Source organism: Cyprinus carpio, chromosome B8 (assembly GCF_018340385.1).
Source record: "Cyprinus carpio isolate SPL01 chromosome B8, ASM1834038v1, whole genome shotgun sequence".
Classification (NCBI taxonomy): domain Eukaryota; kingdom Metazoa; phylum Chordata; class Actinopteri; order Cypriniformes; family Cyprinidae; genus Cyprinus; species Cyprinus carpio.
In genome coordinates this window covers 24,616,495-24,637,666 of record NC_056604.1, presented here as the reverse complement: position 1 = coordinate 24,637,666, position 21,172 = coordinate 24,616,495, and the positions used below count along the sequence as shown (strand labels likewise).

At 35.7% G+C, this 21,172-nt stretch overlaps 1 protein-coding gene across 4 annotated transcripts in view; it reads left to right on the top strand.

Moving 5' to 3' along the window:
* LOC109087811 (calcineurin-binding protein cabin-1) overlaps positions 1-21,172 on the top strand; it is a 91,413-nt gene that overhangs the window by 61,309 nt on the left and 8,932 nt on the right. For all 4 annotated transcript variants that reach the window (XM_042730214.1, XM_042730212.1, XM_042730215.1 and 1 more), the window contains one exon: positions 14,172-14,246. In XM_042730214.1, the coding sequence (XP_042586148.1) occupies positions 14,172-14,246 (75 nt within the window). The remainder of the gene's footprint in view (positions 1-14,171; positions 14,247-21,172) is intronic.

The window sequence follows — 21,172 nt, the reverse complement described above, 5'->3', positions numbered from 1 at the left end:
ACATTTACAGTTGTGCTGAAAAGAATAATGACGAAATATGAAATATGAAATATGAAAAACATACATATTGAATTTTGGTGTGCTTCTAACTGGGTTACGAGACTACGTCACACAGCGAATGCGTGGACTCTCAAGGTGTGTATATATTTTTGCAAAATAACTGATGTATCACATTTCTAAAACAACAATTACAATATTATCAGACTATCACAGTTCCCTTTTAGGACTGATTGCTGCATTGTCAGTTCTCATTCAAACATGACGAGGCATGACAGAAGGTAAACGTACAGTCACTGTGACAGGGAAATCCCACAACTTTTGTTGAACAAAACAAGAGATAAAACACTGAGAAGATTTATGAGGGAAAGTCCGAAAAATCTGATATGGCATAGAACAAAGACTTTGTTGCTGTCAGTGAAACATCTCGGGCAATATTTACTTGGTGTCAGACTCCAGGAAGATAACCTACAAAATAAAATTCAAGTGGTGTTTGTACGTGAAATGTGCCACGTATCGCTAGTGCTTTCCCAGTCTGCGGTTACTAAAGTGTTCTGGGTCATTTTTGTGTGTGTGTGTAGCCCACGTCCGAGTCTATGATGTTCTGGTCTCTAGATATGACTCGAGTCCTCCTTCGGTGTAAATCTTCTGTAGCATAAATGGTGTAGGATGAATTACCTGCTGTTTAGTACAAGGAGTTGAACAAAACTCCCTAACCCTAAATGTGAGCAATATTAATATTCATGCTTTCCTTAGCAAAAACAGCTAGTAAAAGTAATTATTTTAGTCACGAAGCGGGCAGTAAAGTGGGATGCGTATTGCGAGTGCGATAGAGCTATACTATGTTATATTATACAGACATTAGGGCATCCCTTGGGAGAGCAAGCCAGAGCCAATTGAATACAAATGGAACTGTGGAAAATTACTGGTGTAGCTAATGATAGTGTAGCACACGAGCTCCATAACATTTGTCATCATAGTGCTGAGTCAAGTACGCTGTTGTATAAGAATTCACCAAGAATTGGTGAGGTCTAAAAAGACCGGTTTTGGGCTTTTTATTACCCACTGAGCCCTGAACGCCCTTGAATACCAGTTGAATATATTAGCATGTTGTACACAGTGCTGGGTAGTAAATGATTACATGTAATCTGGATTACGTAAAATCAAGTACTTGTAATTAGATTGTTGCATCTCAAAATACTCATAATCAGGCTAAAGTTACTTTTTATTGATTGCATTATTCTCGTATTATTTGCTCTATAGCAATAAATAATTTAGAATTTATAGATTCTCCCTCATTCTTATTTTTCAACTTTTAAATATTCTTTTCTAAAATAAAATACCACTTAGTCACATTTCAGAAAGTCTTTCAGTTTTGTGGACATTTACACAAAGACCAGTTACAAGTCAAGTAATAGTAGTAATAATAAATAAATAAATAAATAAATAAATATCTTTTTTTTTTATTTCAAGGCTTTCTCTGCATTTCAACATTGCATCAACTACTCAACACATTATTTTTATTTGAATTATCACTCAGTTGGTTATTCAACTATAATATGACTTATTTTAAAATGATTTATTTTAATTTTATATTTTTATGATTTCATTTATTAGTTATCTTTTCATTAAACCCACAAACCTGCTGCAGTTTCTTCATGAACCCCAGTTTGGGAAACCTTGATGTAAATGACGTAAATATAAGTGGACGTATAATTATGTTTGTGTGTGTCTATATAGAGAGAGTGAGTATGATTTTTACAGTAAGAAATTAATACTTCATGCCATGAATTATTTGGAGCAAAAGTGACAGTTAAAACTCTCTTACAATTTTTTTTATACATATCAATAATCAGATACTTTCGTGTGACAGTTGTTTTTTTATTTTGTTACATTGTAAATGTTTTTTTTTTGCGTGAAAGTAACTAACTATTCATTTAATTTAACCTTTGAAAAATCTTTTATTTAAATAATATTTTAAATGTAAATATATTTTATATTACATTAAATATTTTAAATGATATATATCACGGCAATATACAACATTTTTCATTGTTACAAAGATTCTGTTCAAAGTGTAAAAGCTTTTACTGTTTAATAACTTAATACTCATTAATATTTAAATGAAATTTAATTATTCAAGTCAATCAACATGGACGCTTTTGATATGGGCCAGTAATGCCGCGTTTCCACCGAAATTACCCGGAACAATTGTGCCAGGAACTTTTTTCCCCATGAACTATTTTCCCCCCAGACCTGTTGCTTTCTGTGCTTCCACCGCGGTCTAAAGAACCGTGAGGATTAGGCAAATAGTCTGATGACATAGGTCTGCACCCGTTTCTCAATACAAAGTACGCAAATGTTGGACTTGCAAGTCGGTAATTCTGCAAACAGCAGCATACTTGATAACATCAGTCAGCTCGCCTTGGATACTGCAATTTTCCTCACTGTGTATTTACAATAAGATGAAATGGGATATCAAATACCACTGCCTCCTTCGTTTTCATTTATTAGTTTTTATTTTTGCAGAAATGTACTTAGTTCAGGGAAATGTGTATATATACAGCCATTACAACGAAACAAAATATTATATCATTTGCTTCTTTTTATTTTCATTTTAACATATAGATAAATTGAATACAGACCAAAGATTACCTGTTAGATTTACCCAAAATGAATTATATTTTATCTTTATCCCCTAAAGAGACATCAGAGCCAGCGGCAAATGTCAGAAGGACTAGCCGAGTTGAGACTGATCTGGGCGGATACATGAGCACTGAGCTCCCGCTGATCTGGTGGAGCTGACCGTCTCCGAAATCGGCAAAACACATTTTTAAATAGGTGCTGTCTGTCTTCATATGTAAACCGCATATTTGAGTTTAAACAACTACATTATCGCCTGAAATGCTTTAAAAACTACATTTCATGACACAATAACAGTAATATTTTGAAAATTATCAGAATAAATGGTGGTTGAAATCACAATGCTGCCAACCAATCAGCATGCTCAGTGCCCAAGTCCCGTCCCCGAAAGTTCCAGACCTTTGAAAAAGTACTAACTCGCCAGCAGGGACTTTCTGAGGGACTTTTTTTTTTTTTACCCAGAACTTTATTTAGATCCTGGTCCCTGCGGTGGAAACACACCGAGTACCAGTCCAAAGTCCCTAGTTCCTGGCTAAAATTCCAGCATTGGAAATGCGGCTTAAGTAACCATCTAGTACCCATCAAGAAGACCTTGTAAGCCACATACCAGCGCGCTGAAAAATCTTCTGTGCCACCTAGTTAAGTTCATAGTGTTTTTAAGCAGAGGAAGCCCAAGAGGTTACTGTTGAAATGTGTCTTTGTTTTGAATAACAAAACCCAAGTTATTATGTCTCATTATGCCTTTTCCCTTAATGCCATCATCAAATGTTGAGCTCTGTATTTAATTATGTCAAGGTAAAAAACAAACTAGCAAAGTTGCCATTAAAGTCTGTTATTAGGATAGGAGGTAAATGGCTCTAGCTGGCAGTACACACACTAGGGCTGGGCAATATATTAAAAAAAATTATATATAATTTCCAAAGTCTTTTGCACTCTCTCTGTCTATATTATGAAAACTGGTAAATATAACAGTGAAATTCCCTAATAGTAATTCCAAATGGCCATAGCCTATGTTTCTCTATTCAAATATCAGCTGTCGAGTAAGTGCATTTATTCAGCGATCACAATCGCAAACAGTACAGTCTAGATCTCATGACAGAACACAGACCGGCTGAACGACGCTTTCATTAGATCGCTAAACTCCAGCTTGTTAGTGTTTTCAGATCTTCATCGGTGGTGCTTCTGCAATGAGGAGTGAGCAGGTGCGCATGTTTGCCAGATTGCTTAAAATAAGCAAACACCGGGAAGAAAATGTATCCTTGTAACAGCGAAGCTCTGATTCGGGGATTTAAACTATTGTTATCTGGCAACCGCTCTCATGAACGCTATCGTAGTAGAGGCTTGTAGAGCAGTCTGCAGTAACATGTTCCTTTTTTGGACGATCAGCGCGGTCTTTTAGGAAAGTATGCTTGAATTTGAAATATTCAATATTTCCGATATTTTCACATTTTTCATCGTCTTCAAAATTATTCAGATTTTATTGCTAATATTCAATTTATCGCCCAGCCCTAACACACACACACACTAGCACTCATCTAGTCCATTATCAGCCTCTATCTCTCTTTACAGTGTATCACCTCTCGTTTCCCCTGCCTGTGTAATTGCAACTGCTCTCTGAGTGTGTGTGTTTGTCTCAGTACCTGAGTCTAATTGAAGTGCTTGTCTCTGCGTGTGTTTATGCATGTTTTTGAGCGTGTTCGTGTCCTGCGGTTGTTTGTTATGAAGCACCGTCTAATTCACCCGGTGAAGAGCAAATCTCTGATTGAGATGACAGTGGAAAGGAGAGAGATTTTTAATGTGGCCCCTGGACACTGACTCACGGCTCAAATTGGCCCATTTTTACCTCACTGATTGAGGAAAGATTGTACGTGAAGAATTTAACAATTCACTTCATTTGGGGCCTACATGCATAATGCATTGGATTGTTTTTTTTTTCATGAACTTATTGCAGTGCGTTCTTGAGTTTACCTTCCCTGCAAAAGATATATGTGGCACTGCTTTAGAATTTGGCTAAAGTGTGATATCTTAGTAGGCGGCATAATTAAGTTGCCTACATTTTTAACAGATTTCACATTGGGAGTGTTTTGAGGGCCTTTGATGAAGTGCTGCATCCATAGACCACACACTAGGTTTTGTAATAAAGCAGTTATAATCAGTCTTGTAAATAATGGTAACCACAGTTATACACACACATGAAATGAAACCGTGAACTCAGTCCAACTTGGCAGTAATTAAAAAAGAAATGACATTCTCACACCTTATTCATGCAATCATGTGGACAGATGTTTTTATCACTGGCCTTCAACAGTCATTAGCATTTATGAATGGTGTTGCGCTCATTAGTGATATTTCACTTATTTAGCTTCAGTGATGATTCAGTTTTACCATACAAGAACTGCATTACTAAAAAAACTAAATTACTTTACTTTTGGTAAACACTCCATCTTGATTTAATTTATGCATAAAAATGGCATGATTATTTAATAAATAATATTATTAGAATAAAATTTTTTTCCCATATTTTTTTTTTTTTTTTAAAAGAGATTTTGTTTTTCATGTGAGTGTGTTTTGACCTCTTCTTTGATGAATATGTATTGAATGGATGAATACGGTGAGTTTATGAATTAAAAATGTAACTGTCCTGGTATCATAGTGGAGAAAAAGCCTCTTGACCCTTTTTATAGACTGTGATGATGCATTTCCACAGCCATATCACCCTGCAGCCCAGGACTGGTTGCTCACTGCAGCTAAGCAGGGTTGAGCCTGGTCAGTACCTGGATGGGAGACCTCCTGGGAAAACTAGGTTGCTGTTGGAAGAGGTGTTAGTAAGGCCAGCAGGGAGTGCTCACCCTGTGGTCTGTGGGGGTCCTAACGCCCCAGTATAGTGTTGGGGACACTATACTGTCAAAAAGCACCATCTTTCAAATGAGATGTTAAACCGAGGTCCTGACTCTCTGTGGTCATTAAAAATCCCATGGCACTTCTCGTAAAGAGTAGGGGTATAACCCCGGTTTCCTGGCCAAATTGCCCCCTGGCCTTTGTCAATAATGGCCTCTTAATAATCGCCATCCACTGAATTGGCTCTGTCTCTCTTTCCTCTCCACCTGTAGCTGGTGTGAGCTGAACAGTAGCTCACTGCAGGACAGATGGAGGCGCCGGTGCGCTCACTTGCTCTTAAAATACTCTGTAATTTTTGGTCATACAGATAAATGTAATACATATTTTGAATCTGTAAAGACTCTACGTTTATGTGTGTTTGTATTTGTGTGAGCACAATAGCGGGCTTTTGTAAAATTATGAAAGCAAACAGGATGCGCTTTCTGCCATCTTGGTCTCTGTGAACTTGAGAGCGAAATTCTGTGTGTACCTTTGCCTTACAGACATTAAAAATATATCTATAGAGAATGACATTTCTACATTCAAATGAAACAATTCAAATGGAAAACAAATATTCTCAGATTATGTTATCCTTATGAAACCTGCATACAGGCACATCACTACTGCAGAGATGACGAGTCAGTTTACCCGACTTCATCTCTGAAGCTGAAAACAAAGAAAGCACTAGTTTATCAAATTATTTAAAATGTTAATGCAGTCTCCTTACTGTTTTTCACTGACACATTCATAATCATTACTTCTGCTGGTGCGCTGTGGCAAGCTTTATGTGTGTACTTTGAGTACTTATTAGGCTATGTAGCCAATTAAAAGCTCATTAAAATGATTTAAATGGTTTATTAATAAACGTGCGGTTAGTCAACTAATGCTTCAAATGAACAACTACTAGTCGACCAATAAAATCCTTAGTCGAGGACATTCCTACTATTTACTAAGTTAAGTATTATCAAAAATGAGTTTGTGGAAAATGAATGTTACTAAATTATTTTGTTGGACATCAAAGCCATCAGAATGCACTGCATGAGGTTTGCATGCCCTAACCCTAACTTATAATAGAAACCCTTTTAGTATATTGTCACATTGAAAGCATATCTCGACTTTAGAGGTCAATTCATGTCATGTGATCATAAGCCTTAAAGGTTTTCCCATACTAAATCCACATCACAAACATCCATTTAAGCTCCAGGAAGTCCTGGATTAAGCAGCTACAGAGACCTCCTGGGAAAACTAGTGCCACCGAAATTCCACCGAAATTACCCGGAACAATTGTACCAGGAACTTTTTTTTCCCCAGGAACTATTTTCCCCCCAGATCTGTTGCTTTCTGTGCTTCCACCGCGGTCTAAAGTACTGGGAAGATTAAGCAAATAGTCTGGTGACATAGGTCTGCACGCATTTCTCAATACAAAGTATGCAAATTTTGGACTTACATCCTCGGTAGTTCGGACTTTGTGCATTCGACTCGGGAGTGTGATGTCCGCGATGACGCAAGTCCAGTAATTCTGCAAACAGCAGCGTACTTGATAACATCAGTCAGCTCGCGTTGGCTACTGCAATTTTCCTCACTGTATAGTTACAATAAAACGAAATATGATATGAAATACCACTGCCTCCTTTCGTTTTTCATTTAAAAATAATAAAAGCAGCAAAAATGTACTTAGTTCAGGGAAATGTGTATATATACAGCCATTACAATGAAACAAAATATTATATCAATTGCTTCTTTTTGTTTTCATTATAACATATAGATAAATTGAATACAGACCAAAGATTACCTGTTAGATTTACCCAAAACGAATTATATTTTATGTTTAACCACTAAGGAAACATCAGAGCCAGCGGCAAATGTCAGAAGGACTAGCTGAGGTGAGAGTGCTCTAGGCGGATACATGAGCACTGAGCTCCCGTTGATCGTGTGGAGCTGACCGTCTTAGAAATCAGCGAAACACTTGTCTTTATAAATAAACTCTTTATAAATAAACCATAGATTTGAGTTTTAAACAACTACATTCTCGCCTGAAATACTTTTAAAATTCCATTTCGTGACACAATAACAGTAATATTTTGCAAATGATCCGAATAAATGGTGGTTGAAATCACAATGCTGGGTGAACTCAACTAATCAGCATGTTTAGCGCCCAAGTCCCACCCCCGAAAGTTCCGGAACTTTGAAAAAGTACTACTTTGACAACAGGGACTTTCTGAGGGGCATTTTTTTTACCCGGAACTTTATTTAGTTCCTGGTTTCTGCAATAGAAACACACCAAGTACCAGCCCAAAGTCCCTAGTTCCTGGGTAAACGCGGCTTAGGTTGATGTTGAAAGAGGTGTTAGTAAGGCCAGCAGGGAGTGCTCACCCTGTGGTCTGTGGGGGTCCTAATGCCCCAGTATAGTGTTGGGGACACTATACTGTCAAAAAGCACCATCTTTCAAATGAGATGTTAAACCGTGGTCCTGACTCTCTGTGGTCATTAAAAAATCCCATGGCACTTCTCGTAAAGAGTAGGGGTATAACCCCGGTTTCCTGGCCAAATTGCCCCCTGGCCTTTGTCAATAATGGCCTCTTAATAATCGCCATCCACTGAATTGGCTCTGTCTCTCTTTCCTCTCCACCTGTAGCTGGTGTGAGCTGAACAGTAGCTCACTGCAGGACAGATGGAGGCGCCGGTGCGCTCAATTGCTCATAAAATACTCTGTAATTTTTGGTCATACAGATACATGTAATACATATTTTGAATCTGTAAAGACTCTACGTTTATGTGTGTTTGTATTTGTGTGAGCACAATAGCGAGCTTTTGTAAAATTATGAAAGCAAACAGGACGCGCTTTCTGCCATCTTGGTCTCTGTGAACTTGAGAGCGAAATTCTGTGTGTACCTTTGCCTTACAGACATTAAAAATATATCTATAGAGAATGACATTTCTACATTCAAATGAAACGATTCAAATGGAAAACAAATATTCTCAGATTATGTTATCCATATGAAACCTGCATACAGGCACATCACTACTGCAGAGATGACGAGTCAGTTTACCCGACTTCATCTCTGAAGCTGAAAACAAAGAAAGCACTAGTTTATCAAATTATTCAAATGTTAATGCAGTCTCCTTACTGTTTTTCACTGACACATTCATAATCATTACTTCTGCTGGTGCGCTGTGGCAAGCTTTATGTGTGTACTTTGAGTACTTATTAGGCTATGTAGCCAATTAAAAGCTCATTAAAATTATTTAAATGGTTTATTAATAAACGTGTGACTAATGCAACTAACGTCAACTAATGCTTCAAATGAACGACTACTAGTCGACCAGAAAAATCCTTAGTCGAGGACAGCCCTACTATTTACTAAGTTAAGTATTACCAAAAATGAGTTTGTGGAAAATTAATGTTACTAAATTATTTTGTTGGACATCAAAGCCATCAGAATGCACTGCATGAGGTTTACATGCCCTAACCCTAACTTATAACAGAAACCCTTTTAGTATATTGTCACATTGAAAGCATATCTCGACTTTGGAGGTCAATTCATGTCATGTGATCATGAGCCTTAAAGGTTTTCCCATACTAAATCCACATCACAAACATCCATTTAAGCTCCAGGAAGTCCTGGATTAAGCAGCTACAGACCCTAAGATTAGACCCTGTCTGCCACTGCTTTCTCTGGTAATGTCGGCTGCAGAGATGCAGTCATCATAAAGCTGTTGTATGGGCTTATTTTGTGCTGATCATATAGAAAGAACATGGCTTCATCTTGAGCTGCATTCTCTGTACTGTGCATAAGTGCATAGAAACACCATGTCCAACCGAATCTAAAGAAATATGCATCCGTTTATGCTTTTGGACTAATTATTTATTATACATTTGCCAAACGGTGGTAAATGTGACCATACCTTTTGTAATGTTTTAATTTATCAGAATGAGAATTAAAATTATAATAATAAAAAACAAAATCATGAAAATGATTCAAAAAGGTAAAACCATTCTGAAAAATAGTCACACTTGTACTCCTTGCTGTGGCAATGGAAAAAATGAGAATCAAATTTCAGCTAGTGGAAAAATTTGGTACTGCACCCAACCAAATCTTATTGAAAGCTCATATTTTGCAATATGAACTTCAAATTTCCAACACAACTTGTTTAGATTTTTGCCTTTGATTTTGTAGAGTAAAACATGTTTTGGCGAATATATATTTCCTACAAAGTTTTATAATAATATTTTTGTGCATTTTTCATAATAATAAACATAAACTTCCATAACTTTTATTTTTTAAGTTTCACTTTTTAAACATTTTTCACTTCAGCAATAATCTGCCAAGGGTCTTCTTTAAAAAGAGAGCACTTAACTTAAGTCTCTGCGCCAAAGCATTGAAGGTTTACGAGTTTACGTTGGAAAATTCATTTTCAGGTCAGTTTTCAAAAAGCAGTCAGTCACCTTTACCTTAATTTATATAGCGCTTTATACAATACTGATTGTGTCAAAGCTGCTTTAAATAGTTTGGGGAAAAAGTTTGTCATTAATGCAAGTGGTCACAAAGCTAGAATCAGTTCACACACTTCACTAACCTCATGTTTCATGAACTTAAAATTCTTCTCAACCTGTTTTTTTTTTTTTTTTTTAAAGATTAGTTGAAATTGTGCTTACATATGATTTATCAGTATTTTTATTTATTTTAAAACGCATAAATAATGAAGAATGAGTATGTGTCTGGTCCTTTGATTACTGTTGTTTATACAGTTACACTGAACACCTCAGGCTAGTTGATGTTTTTAACCGCTCAAACTGTGAGATCTGTATGTCGTGTGTGTGCTGGTGCTAAGAGTGTTGCCTTGTGCATCTGAGTGGTGTGCGGTGTCGAGGTTGTTGCGCAGTGTTTTGACTCATACATCTGAAATCTCACACCACACCAACCGGAGGAACAAGTCCTAACAGTTAACTCACACATGCACACCAGCAAAAAACAAAAACAAAACTGCGCCTATGAACTCTGCACACATCTAGATTAAGTTTAGGACAACTTAAGGTGGATCAGCATTAGCAAGTATGCTAAATGCATCCATGGTATAGCTTTAGTATAGTGTCCTGATACTTTATTTAAAGGAATTTGGTCGTCGATTATGTATTAGTGAAGACGTTGTCGACTTTCTCTTTCCCAAATGCTATTGAAAAAGAAAGCAACATACTCTTAACTATCTGACATAAAACAGACACCAGGGATGCCCAATTTCAGCCGGCTCCTCCGGTTGCCATGACCACAAGCACAACAGTAGAGGTCTATTTAGGTCATTTTGTTCTATAACCCGTCTGCCTCTGTGTGTCAGATTTGGGAGGATCTAAGAAATCAATAAGAGCTTCAGAACTAGTCTAATCAGTGATATTTTAAAGGGCTTGTTCACCTGAAAATGAAACACTTGTCATCATTTACGCAGTCATGTTCTGAATTAGTATGAGTCAGTGGAAGACAAAATAAGAAATTCTGAAAAAAATAAAAAAATAAATCAATAAATAAATCTTGGCTGCCATTTTCTGTGAGAATGACTAGGTCTGGGTCCAGAATGGTGAAAACAACCCAGCTAAAAGTAGTACATATGACTTCTGAAGCAATCTGATGGATGATTTTGTTTATACTGCTTTAAACTAGCATATTTTATTTGTTTGTGTAAGTTCTTGGTGTTTTGTACAGACAGAACTTTGTTTAGCTTGTTCATTTTCAGGACTCCATAAAGGCCATCTGCTCATTTTGGCATATCATAGCGCTGGTAGCGATTCTTTGTTCGTACTGCATCCTCTCGGGACCTCTGCCTGTGTTTGTGTATGTGTGTGCACGCTGCTTTTTATTCCATATTTGTAGATGATCTGATTATGGTCCTTCATTAGCGTGGGTCTCTTCTTCCAGAAATCATCATCAACTGATTTCTGAGAGCTTTTCTGGCAGCTTACTTGGCTTTCACACAGGCACTGGCTAATGAGTGATAGGACTGTTTATGGGGGTTGTTTTCTGGAGTGGACTTCATGTTTGCCTTCAAAATTCAAAAATCAGGTGTTCATTAACACCCTTTGTAACACCGCCTTTGTAACTTTATTAGCATTTTAACTTTTCTTTTGAGTAAAACTATCGTCATATCATATACATACAGAAATGTAAAGGTCTTTGCAGCAACCTGTCAAAATAAAAGTTGACGAAGTTAACTTGAAGAAACTGTGACTAAAATACTTAAACGTAATGATAGTACTACTACTAATAAACTATTATTAAAGCCTTATTTTTTTAAGGAATATTTACTAGAATTTGCTTACCAGAAACAGTATTTCTGAAAAACGAAATATATATTTGTAAGAATATCAATTAATTAGAGATGCTTTTATCGTTAAAATTTAATGAAACTATTAAAATGGAATTCAGACAATTAATGTAAAACAGAATTTGGGGTAAAAAAAAAAAAATTCAGGGATGCACAATAGTATCGAACCAATGTCGAAATCGGCTGATAATGGCTTAGAATGTAAATATCGGCATTGGCCCGATATGAAAAATTATGCCGATATGTCTTGCAGGAATAAATTAACTCACATGTGCAAGGTGTGCTTGCAATTAATCAGCATTATGGCTCATTCTTGAAGCAAAGTTTTGCCTGAATGATGATTAGATTCACTGTTTTGGATCACTGCATTTAAACTTAGAATGCACCTGCAGAATGACTAATCGGTGTTTGATGGAGTAAACAGTAATAGCACGTGCAGCAGCAGCCTCCCCCAGGTCCTAAAGCCAGGCAGTAAGGACTTTTAATTCTGTAGGGGGCGCTGTTGGCCTACTTTCAATAAAATTAAAGCAAAATACACAAATAATATTTAGACTGTGTTTGTGATTAAATAAAGCAGTAATTGATGCCATAAAATCATGAGTATGTTTTGATTTATAGGTCAAGCTATAGCTTACAGGAAAAAATAAATAAATAAATCAAAAACATGACACTTAAATTAAATAATTGTGTATATATACTGATTTATTCATTAATGTGTAATATGTTTTACTCTTTTGCTTTAGACCATTTACAAATGTTAAATCATAAAATAAAATGTTAAGGTTACCACTGCTATTTCTGAACAAAAATGCAGTGATTAATATATAGTTTATTTATAGTTATTTTCAAATCTTCTATGTGCTGTAATTATAAAATAACTTAAGTATTGTTTATTTAAATCTAACAAATAAGTTATTGTTAAAAACTAACCAAAATTAAAATAATTATATATCGGTATCGGCATCGGCATCGGCTATTGGCAAAAATGAGTTAAAAAAATTATCGGCATATCGGATATCGGCAAAAATCCAATATTGTGCATCCCTAATAAAAATAAAACTGAATTTGAAAAAAAAAAACTAAAATAATTTTATTGGGCCTTAAAATGCATTTATTTGCATTAATATTTTCTAATTTAACCATTAAAACAGAGTTTAATTTTTAACTTAAACATTAAAACAGAGAGTTTAAAAAATTTAAATGGAAAAAAGTGGAATACAGAAAAAAATTAAAATAAATAAATAATAAAATGGAAATGGGGAATAAATCAAAAGGATTTATAGATTATATATCATAGATCTGATATAATAGATTTGTGTAACAAATAGACAGAAACTTTAAAGTTAGACCATAAATGTAAATTCTGTCATCATTTACTCATTTTTATGTTTTTCTAAACCCATCATTGAAACACATCCAGTATGGTAAAAGGAAGGTCAAAAGTGCTTGCTTGACATTTTAGAACCAATGAGGTTTGCTCTCTTCAAATACAGTTGAGTAACCCTGCTCTTTTGAACTTTCTATTCATCAAAGAATCCTGAAAAATAACTGTCTCATTTTGACGACTTATAATTGAACGTTAGTTGCACTAAATTGGTGGTAATTTAGTTATATGTGAACCTGACCTTTTATATGTCAATGACCTCGCTAAATGATTCACTGACCTCTTTGCACGTCAAATGCGTAACTTTGTCTCTGTCATGTTACTGAATGGACGTTTATATATAAACATGGGCAGTCACATGTTAAAGTGCTCATGTGTCTAGGATTGTGATTGTGGATGAGTATGTCTACATCAAACTCTTTTAAATGTATTTTCGCTCTAAAATTCTGGATTCTTGTTCATTTTGTGTTTGAATTACCATAATTATGAGATTCTGCTCTGAACTACATCATCAGACACACAAATTATTTATGCCCATGCCAAGGCTTATAATGCTAAAAAAAAGGATCCATTTGTGCTTTGTGTTTATATGACAGTAGACTATTTAATCGGTACATTAATTCACTAATTTATCCTTTTGCAACAAGTTAACAACATGGACTACATTTAAATGACAGAAATTGACTGCTTTGAACTGTTGAGGCTGCTTTTACATAACACAGCAACAGTCAAGTAGGAGACATCAGGCCTTTTACATGATTCAGAGTTTCCAAATTATTGTGTAAAAATGGTTTTTCTGGTTATAAACTCTAAATGATTGTAAACATGACATGAGACCGCATTAAAGTGCCTAATATGTGAAAAATGCAAGTCAATTCTAGTGGTTGTTTTTGTGTTGTTGTGTCAGATCCTAACTCCACTAACGTAATTTCTCGTACTTTCTGTCTCTCTGTAGGTGGATGAGGATGTAGCATTAGATCAAGCTGTTAAGTTCTGCCAGATTCAGATGGCAACGTCGGCACAAAGACAGGTAGGACGCACAGACTCTCTCTGTCTCACAGCAGGAAATAACACCTCTGGAATGCAAATCCAATATTCTCTCCTCTGCTCACTCCATTGGAAACACAGCAGACACAGCATTTGGCTGTGGTGCTACCCCTTTCTCTCTCTTTTAGGTTTCTCTCTCCCATCCCTCCGACACACACACACCCTCTGTCTTTTCTGAGCCATTTATGAGATGCATTAATTATGCACCTTTTGCTAGTATCCTCCATCCCTCTCACTGTTCAAATGATATAAACTTCTGTTGAGCAGCACAAAAAGAGAAACAGAGGTATTTGGAGTAAGGAATAGTTACTGCATACTCACTAAATACCAAATACTAACTACTATAAAAAATGGATTACACAACTGAATGCAGTATGAAAATTAAACATTCAAATATTAAAGCACATGGTTTGTTGTGATGAATGGAAATTGGAATTTTTGACACTGAACTGTTAATTATGGATACATTACAAAAAAAATAAAAATTCTATTAGTCTTTGTTTGTATTTATATAATACTAATATGTTAATATTATATGATTATATATTTATATTCAGTTTCTGGTGGTATTTAGTATTATTATTATTTAGTATTATTTTAATTGATTATTTATAAAAGTCTATTTGTGTAATTTGAAAATGTTTGGATCTTTTCATTTAGGGCATATTAAACATATCAAAAGTCACAGTAAAGACATTTCTAATGTTACAAAAGATTTCTTTTTAAAAATGATGCTGTTTTTTTTTTCTTTCTATTCATCAAAGAATCCTGAAAAAATTTAACTGTTTTTGCTATTTTTTGATAATAATAATAATTGTAATAATTGAGTAGAAAATCAGCATATTAGAATGATTTCTGAAGGATCATGTGACACTGAAGACTGGAGTAATGATGCTGAAAATTCATGCTTTGTATCAAATGAAGAAGATTTTCGAATAGAAACCAGTAATTTTAAATTGTAATAATATTTCACAATAATGCAGTTTTAACATTTATTTTTGATCAATTAAATGCGTCCTTGGTGAGCATAACAGACTTTAAAAAACAAAAACTTTTTTATGTCAAATTACTTTTGTCAAAAAACTTTTGTATGCACAGTTTGATTGTGGTAACAATAATTGTAACTGTAGTATTTCTGAGGCTATCAGGGTGCATCATCATACATGTATGGCATTCCAAACATCCCCAGAGTGTGTGACAGGATTGATGTTGACTGGGTTTCCTTTGGAGAGACACGCATACGGATCTGCCTGATGTTCAGCTCTCATACGCTCCTGCTTTTCATTAGCCATTCATTAGTGTGCTGTAACTAGCCTGGGCAAAACATATAAGAGGTCCTGCTGTGTGTCTCATCTCTCTCTCATTTACTCTCTGCATCTCTCACCCACTCAACCAGCCCCCCTCCACCTCTTCCCCCAATTCAATCGCTTTCATTTCACATCTCTGTCACTCTCTTGCTATCTGTTTATCTCCTCTGCTGCTTACTTTGCTCTAATGCACCATTACTACAATGTTTTCTGTCTGATAACCGACAGGTCGACCATGTTGGTCCACTATTAGCGTGTAAAACACCACTGCAGCTGGGGATGTGCTGTATAACGCTGCTATTTTTCATCTGCGTCAATATGATTAGGCTGGTGTTGTAAGATAATATCAGGGCTATTTATCCCAATTTGAAAGTTTCACATATACACGACAATGTTTTTAAAGCAATTCACGTTTACACACATCCGTGAAAACAGACAAAAACGCTGTGTTATGTAGCCGGGCCAGTAGTTTGCGCTGTCACCTTGTTAGTAAACAGTACCTGTAGGGAAGTGACGATTATATGTTGTATATGATGCGTCTCCACTGTTGGTTGTAATATTGGTGAAGTAATCCATACTTTGCTGAAGAAGCGTTATCAAACTCTCGAGCAGCAACAACAGTACCATGTACTCCACCATTGTTGTGTATGTTTGTTCGCGCTTGCCTTTAAAATAGACAAGTACTGTGCATGTCTACATACCTAACATGTACTACGCATGTGCAAGACGTCACTGTTTTCAAAGATTCCCGTTTTGGTTGCGTACAAGGAAACGATAACGGTAGCATTTTCAAAAACTTTGCACTTTGAAATCCATTTTCAAAAATAATGCATTTTCAGTCCCCAAAACGCCATTGTCATGTAAACGTACAGGCAAAATGCATAGAAAATTTCCAGTTTTTGGCTGAAAACGTTGTTGTGTAAACGGCCTTAGACTGAATGAATCTTGAAAATCTTGAAGACAGCTCTCTTGATTCTCTCTGTGAATTGCCTCAGATTTCTCAGTCACTCACAGCAGCACTGACTCAATAAGACGAAGATATACTCTCTGACCTGCTCTCAGCATTAGTGAAGAATCACTAAAATTGAGCTCATCTTCTTTCCTCAGACTGTTTGAGGCGGTTTGTTTATTCAACAGGTCTCCCGTCTTTGTTGTTTACCTCGGAAGTCATCTTGCTCTGAAGCAAGCGATGAAACAGGAAATGCGCCTGTCGGTGGGAAGTGTGGGTACATGCATTGGTTTGAGAGAGAATGAGTGGGTGGGGGGTGCTCATCTCAAATGCTTCAGTGTATGTGATATACTGCAGAGCACTAACAAACCTGACCGAATTCAGTCACTGCACAATCATAACACACTTGTGTCATTTCAGAGGTTTTCCCTGAGATATCCCATTTGAGGCTGTTTAAGCTCTTTTTCTTTTTTTCTTTACTGATTACTCAGTCATCTGACTGACAATTTTATCCTAAGTGACTTGCAGTGCATTTATTACTGGCATATTCCCCTGCCGTCATTTACTCACCCTTGTGTCATTCTAAACCCATGTGTTAAAAAAATGACGAAAAGCACAATAATAGTTGTCTGTACAACTCATGCACTATATTGAAAATGTGCATGAGTCATTATTTGCTGAAAATCTCATAACCATTCACTTCCATTCAGAAGTTTTAAAATGTAATTTATTGGTGTGATCAAAGCTTAATTTTCAGCATCATTAATCCAGTCTTCAGTGTCACATGATCCTTTAGAAGCCATTCTTATAACATTTCTTATTAAAGAAGCACTGATTGACCGGCCAGGGACCAGAATTAGATGTTTTTTTCTGCATGATCGGCTTGTACCAGTGACCATCCGGTCAGTCTGCCGTTTTCGAGCCGGTCTGTTTCGATGTCACACTTACAGCGATTGATTATGTATTTATGTCGTGCCAGATGAGGCTGTTTCCTGCAGTGAAAAGATGGAGTTTGTTGATACTGATTTCATTTTAATGGTAACAGCTCTACAGTTTATTATTATTCTAACTGAATTAATTGAAACAATGTACGAATTTGATGTGAAAGATGACATTTAATAAGGTTAGTGGAAAAAACGACAATTTAAGAAACAGTGGGAAATTACATTTGTTTTGTTATATACAGAATACATCTTTGCTGAATAAAAGTATTAAATTATTCTTTTTTTTCTTCTTTTTTTATAGTTTTTTCATACAATTTTCAAGGTGTTGTAAATATGGCATGAAATTTATATTAAAAATGTTATGTCACATCTTGCTCAACAACACCATTGATTATTTATAGAATTTTCTGTCACCTTGTAGTTTAATTCACTTGTATGGAATATTTCTGTGGCACTTTTTTGAGCCTGACATTAATCCTTTATAGAAGCCCATTTCTGCCACAGAATGAAAAAAAAAAAGGTAATTGCAACTTTTTATCTTGCCATTTTGATTTATTTTTTTTCTCAGAAGTGCATGATGCAAACTTGTTTATATCTTGAAATTGACTTTATAACACATAATTGCAAGTTTATATCTCACAATTTTTACTTTATTCTCAGAATTCCGAGATATAAACTCGCAATTCTAAAAACATGTCAGTCTTTTTCCCTCCTCAGAATTGGGCTTTATAACTTGTAATTGCGAGTTTATATCTTGCAATTCTGACTTTTATTCTCAGAATTGAGATATAAACTTACATTTACAAGAAAGAAGTCATAATTGCGAGGTTTTCTTGCAATTGTTACTTAATAACTCATACATTTTTTATATTACATAATTTTATATTACAAATTCTGAGAAAAAAATCTGAATTGAGAGTTTGTATTACACAATTCTGAGAAAAAAAGTCAGATTTGTGAGAGAAAAACTTGCAGTTACCTTTTTTCTTTTTTTCAGTGGCAGAAATGGCTTCCATAGTCCTCAACTCATTGAATGGAAAAGAACAGCGTGAACCTGGGATATCGCTAGACCCTTTTTTACTGAGGCACGAGTTGTACTAAAATACTGTTCCTGATATAAAATGTTACTGATAAATCCTCATCTGATATTGGGGATGACCGTGCACAAACCTAAGAATCATTCTGCTTGACAATATTTCAGCATTCATGTTGTGTGCATTTTCTATCAGCTGTTTAGAATCGGAAATGGCGATGCCAGTTTGTCCATATCTAACCCTAACTGTATCAAAATATGGAGACATGTTTTGATGCTGAGCCTCATACAGGTTCGGAATGACATGAGGGTGAATAAACTCAGCACTTTAACCTCTGTGGTTAGTTGTTAACCACTAGACTCCAACACCCTCTCGTTATAAAGCCTGTCGCTCCATGTGCAGCATCCAGCAGCTTTTAAACCTCTGTAATTCCTCATTTGCTGTAATTGCTGAAGGTCCATTAACGTGTTTGGAGTTCATTAACTTGCTGTCAGTGGGTTGCTGTCTCTTTGTGCTGTCTGCTGCTTACTGACTATAAAGAGTCACTCTCTCTCTCTCCATCTGCAGGTGCTGTGAAATTAGAGTTGTCATTTAAGGCTGCTGTTGTTTTGAGATGTTATGAATGATTTTGTTTGCTGTTTGTTGTCATTTGAGACATCATGTGGCTTTTAGAGTGCAGGATAAAGCGCAAATAGAGAGGAAATATATTTCACTTTTGCAACTCCCTTGTGTGGACTGTGCATACGACTGTGTGGTGCTTTTTTCATAATGTACAGGTGAATGTGTTTTGTCCTGTGCACAGGGAAATGAAAACTCACTGTAAACAGCAAATGAATTTTACAAACATATACCAACCTAAAGCATTACCCATGTGAACTGTGCAATTGGAGGGAAAAATGCTGCACTTTCAAATACATTTAAAATGCATTTCATACGTGGATCCCATAGCTTCCAATAGCAAAGCATAAGCAGCGCCATCTAGTGACTGTGTGCGCGGAACACCTTTACAATCTCAGCCACTGTCCAAAATTAACAATCGCAAAGCAGCAGATGTGAGTACAAATTGGTGAAACTTGATAACTGGACGCTGCATGGTTCGGAGTGAACAATCTCCCCAATTTTGTTAGTACAATTTTAAAATAAGATATTATTGATATATTATTATTATTAAAACAATGTTTTTATATTATTTAAATATTATATATATTATACAATGTTTATTTAAAAATTGTTTTTACATTAATAATAAAGATAATAATAATTTTAAATGTTTTATTCAAATGATTAAAGTATTATTATTATTATTATTGTATAGTCCTTTTGTTTGTCCTTAGCCGACCACATGCTATTACTATTGCTCATACTGAAGGTCGGAGTCCTATCTATAGACTAGAATTGTCTTAGCAACCACATAATAATGTGCTAAAGAACATTGAGGATCTTAGCAATGAAATAGCAATGCTCTGGAAACCAGCTACAACACCCTAGCATTGTGTGTCGAACTAACACCACTAAAAAGCTAGTCGCTACAGTTATTGTTACTACTATAAACATCACAATAGTGTGGGATCAAACACTTCTTTCTGAGTCATTCTGCTGTTTTGTTTAAATTGTTACTACTGTTTTATTATGAACAATAACTATGGTTAGAAGGAAACGTTGGATATCATGATAAATAAATATTTTAAGGGCAATTTACTTAATATTTGGCTATGCGTTTATATGATTACATAATTACTGTATCAGATGATCAGCCGGCTTGCCAACAGTCTGTTTACTTGCAATTACAAAAATCAGCCTCTTATGCAAATTGCAGGTCACTGTCACATTTCTGTGTACTAAAATAAAAATTGACACACATCCTCATTGGCATACCACTGTTGTTGTCTAATATGCTTTTCTGTACAGTATGTTAATCCGTATTTAAGCACACATACTCATGTACATAAGCGCACATGGCCGGACACGTGGGTTTGTGCTACTTCTATGTTACCTAGCAGGAGCGTTTCCATAGTAACAGGATTGTGCCAACGCACCTCCTGCGCTCCATGCCGCATAACTCTACACATGCATAACTGAACCCTACCATTAAATGAAAACGAATTCCTTCATATCTACACCTCTCTCCATTAGCACTGTTTGAAGACTAGCCTCTGCTTTAGTGTGACCATTTGGCCCCCTTGTGGTCAAAATGTGCAGGTTGAGAACAGATGCTTGTCACCATGTTGACATTGGATCAGATATTGTGACTGAGAGATGAATCTTTGTTTATTTTTAATAAATAATGTCAGGGTTGTGGGCTTGGCCAGATATCTCAGATGGGAAACATTGTGTACCAGTTATTTTCTCTTTTCTAAGTCTGACTCTAAGTTTATGGCTGCTTATTTTAGACGTATTATGATGCATTTAGTTAACTAATAATGGAATAAACTACTCTTTGAGTGTTGTTATACCTTGGAGTTAAGGCTCATTCGCACCAAGGGCAATAACTGTACCTATAAAGTTTTAACTATTGGAATTGGTCAGTTTATTATTATTCTTCTTCTTTTCCAAAATCCATCGCATTTTTGAGGGCCTAAACATTCTAGAAAACTAATGAAACTTTGCACATGTGCCAGAAGGGGCGAAAATTTACATCTGATATGGGTTTCAGAAGTGGGTGTGGCTAAGTGGCT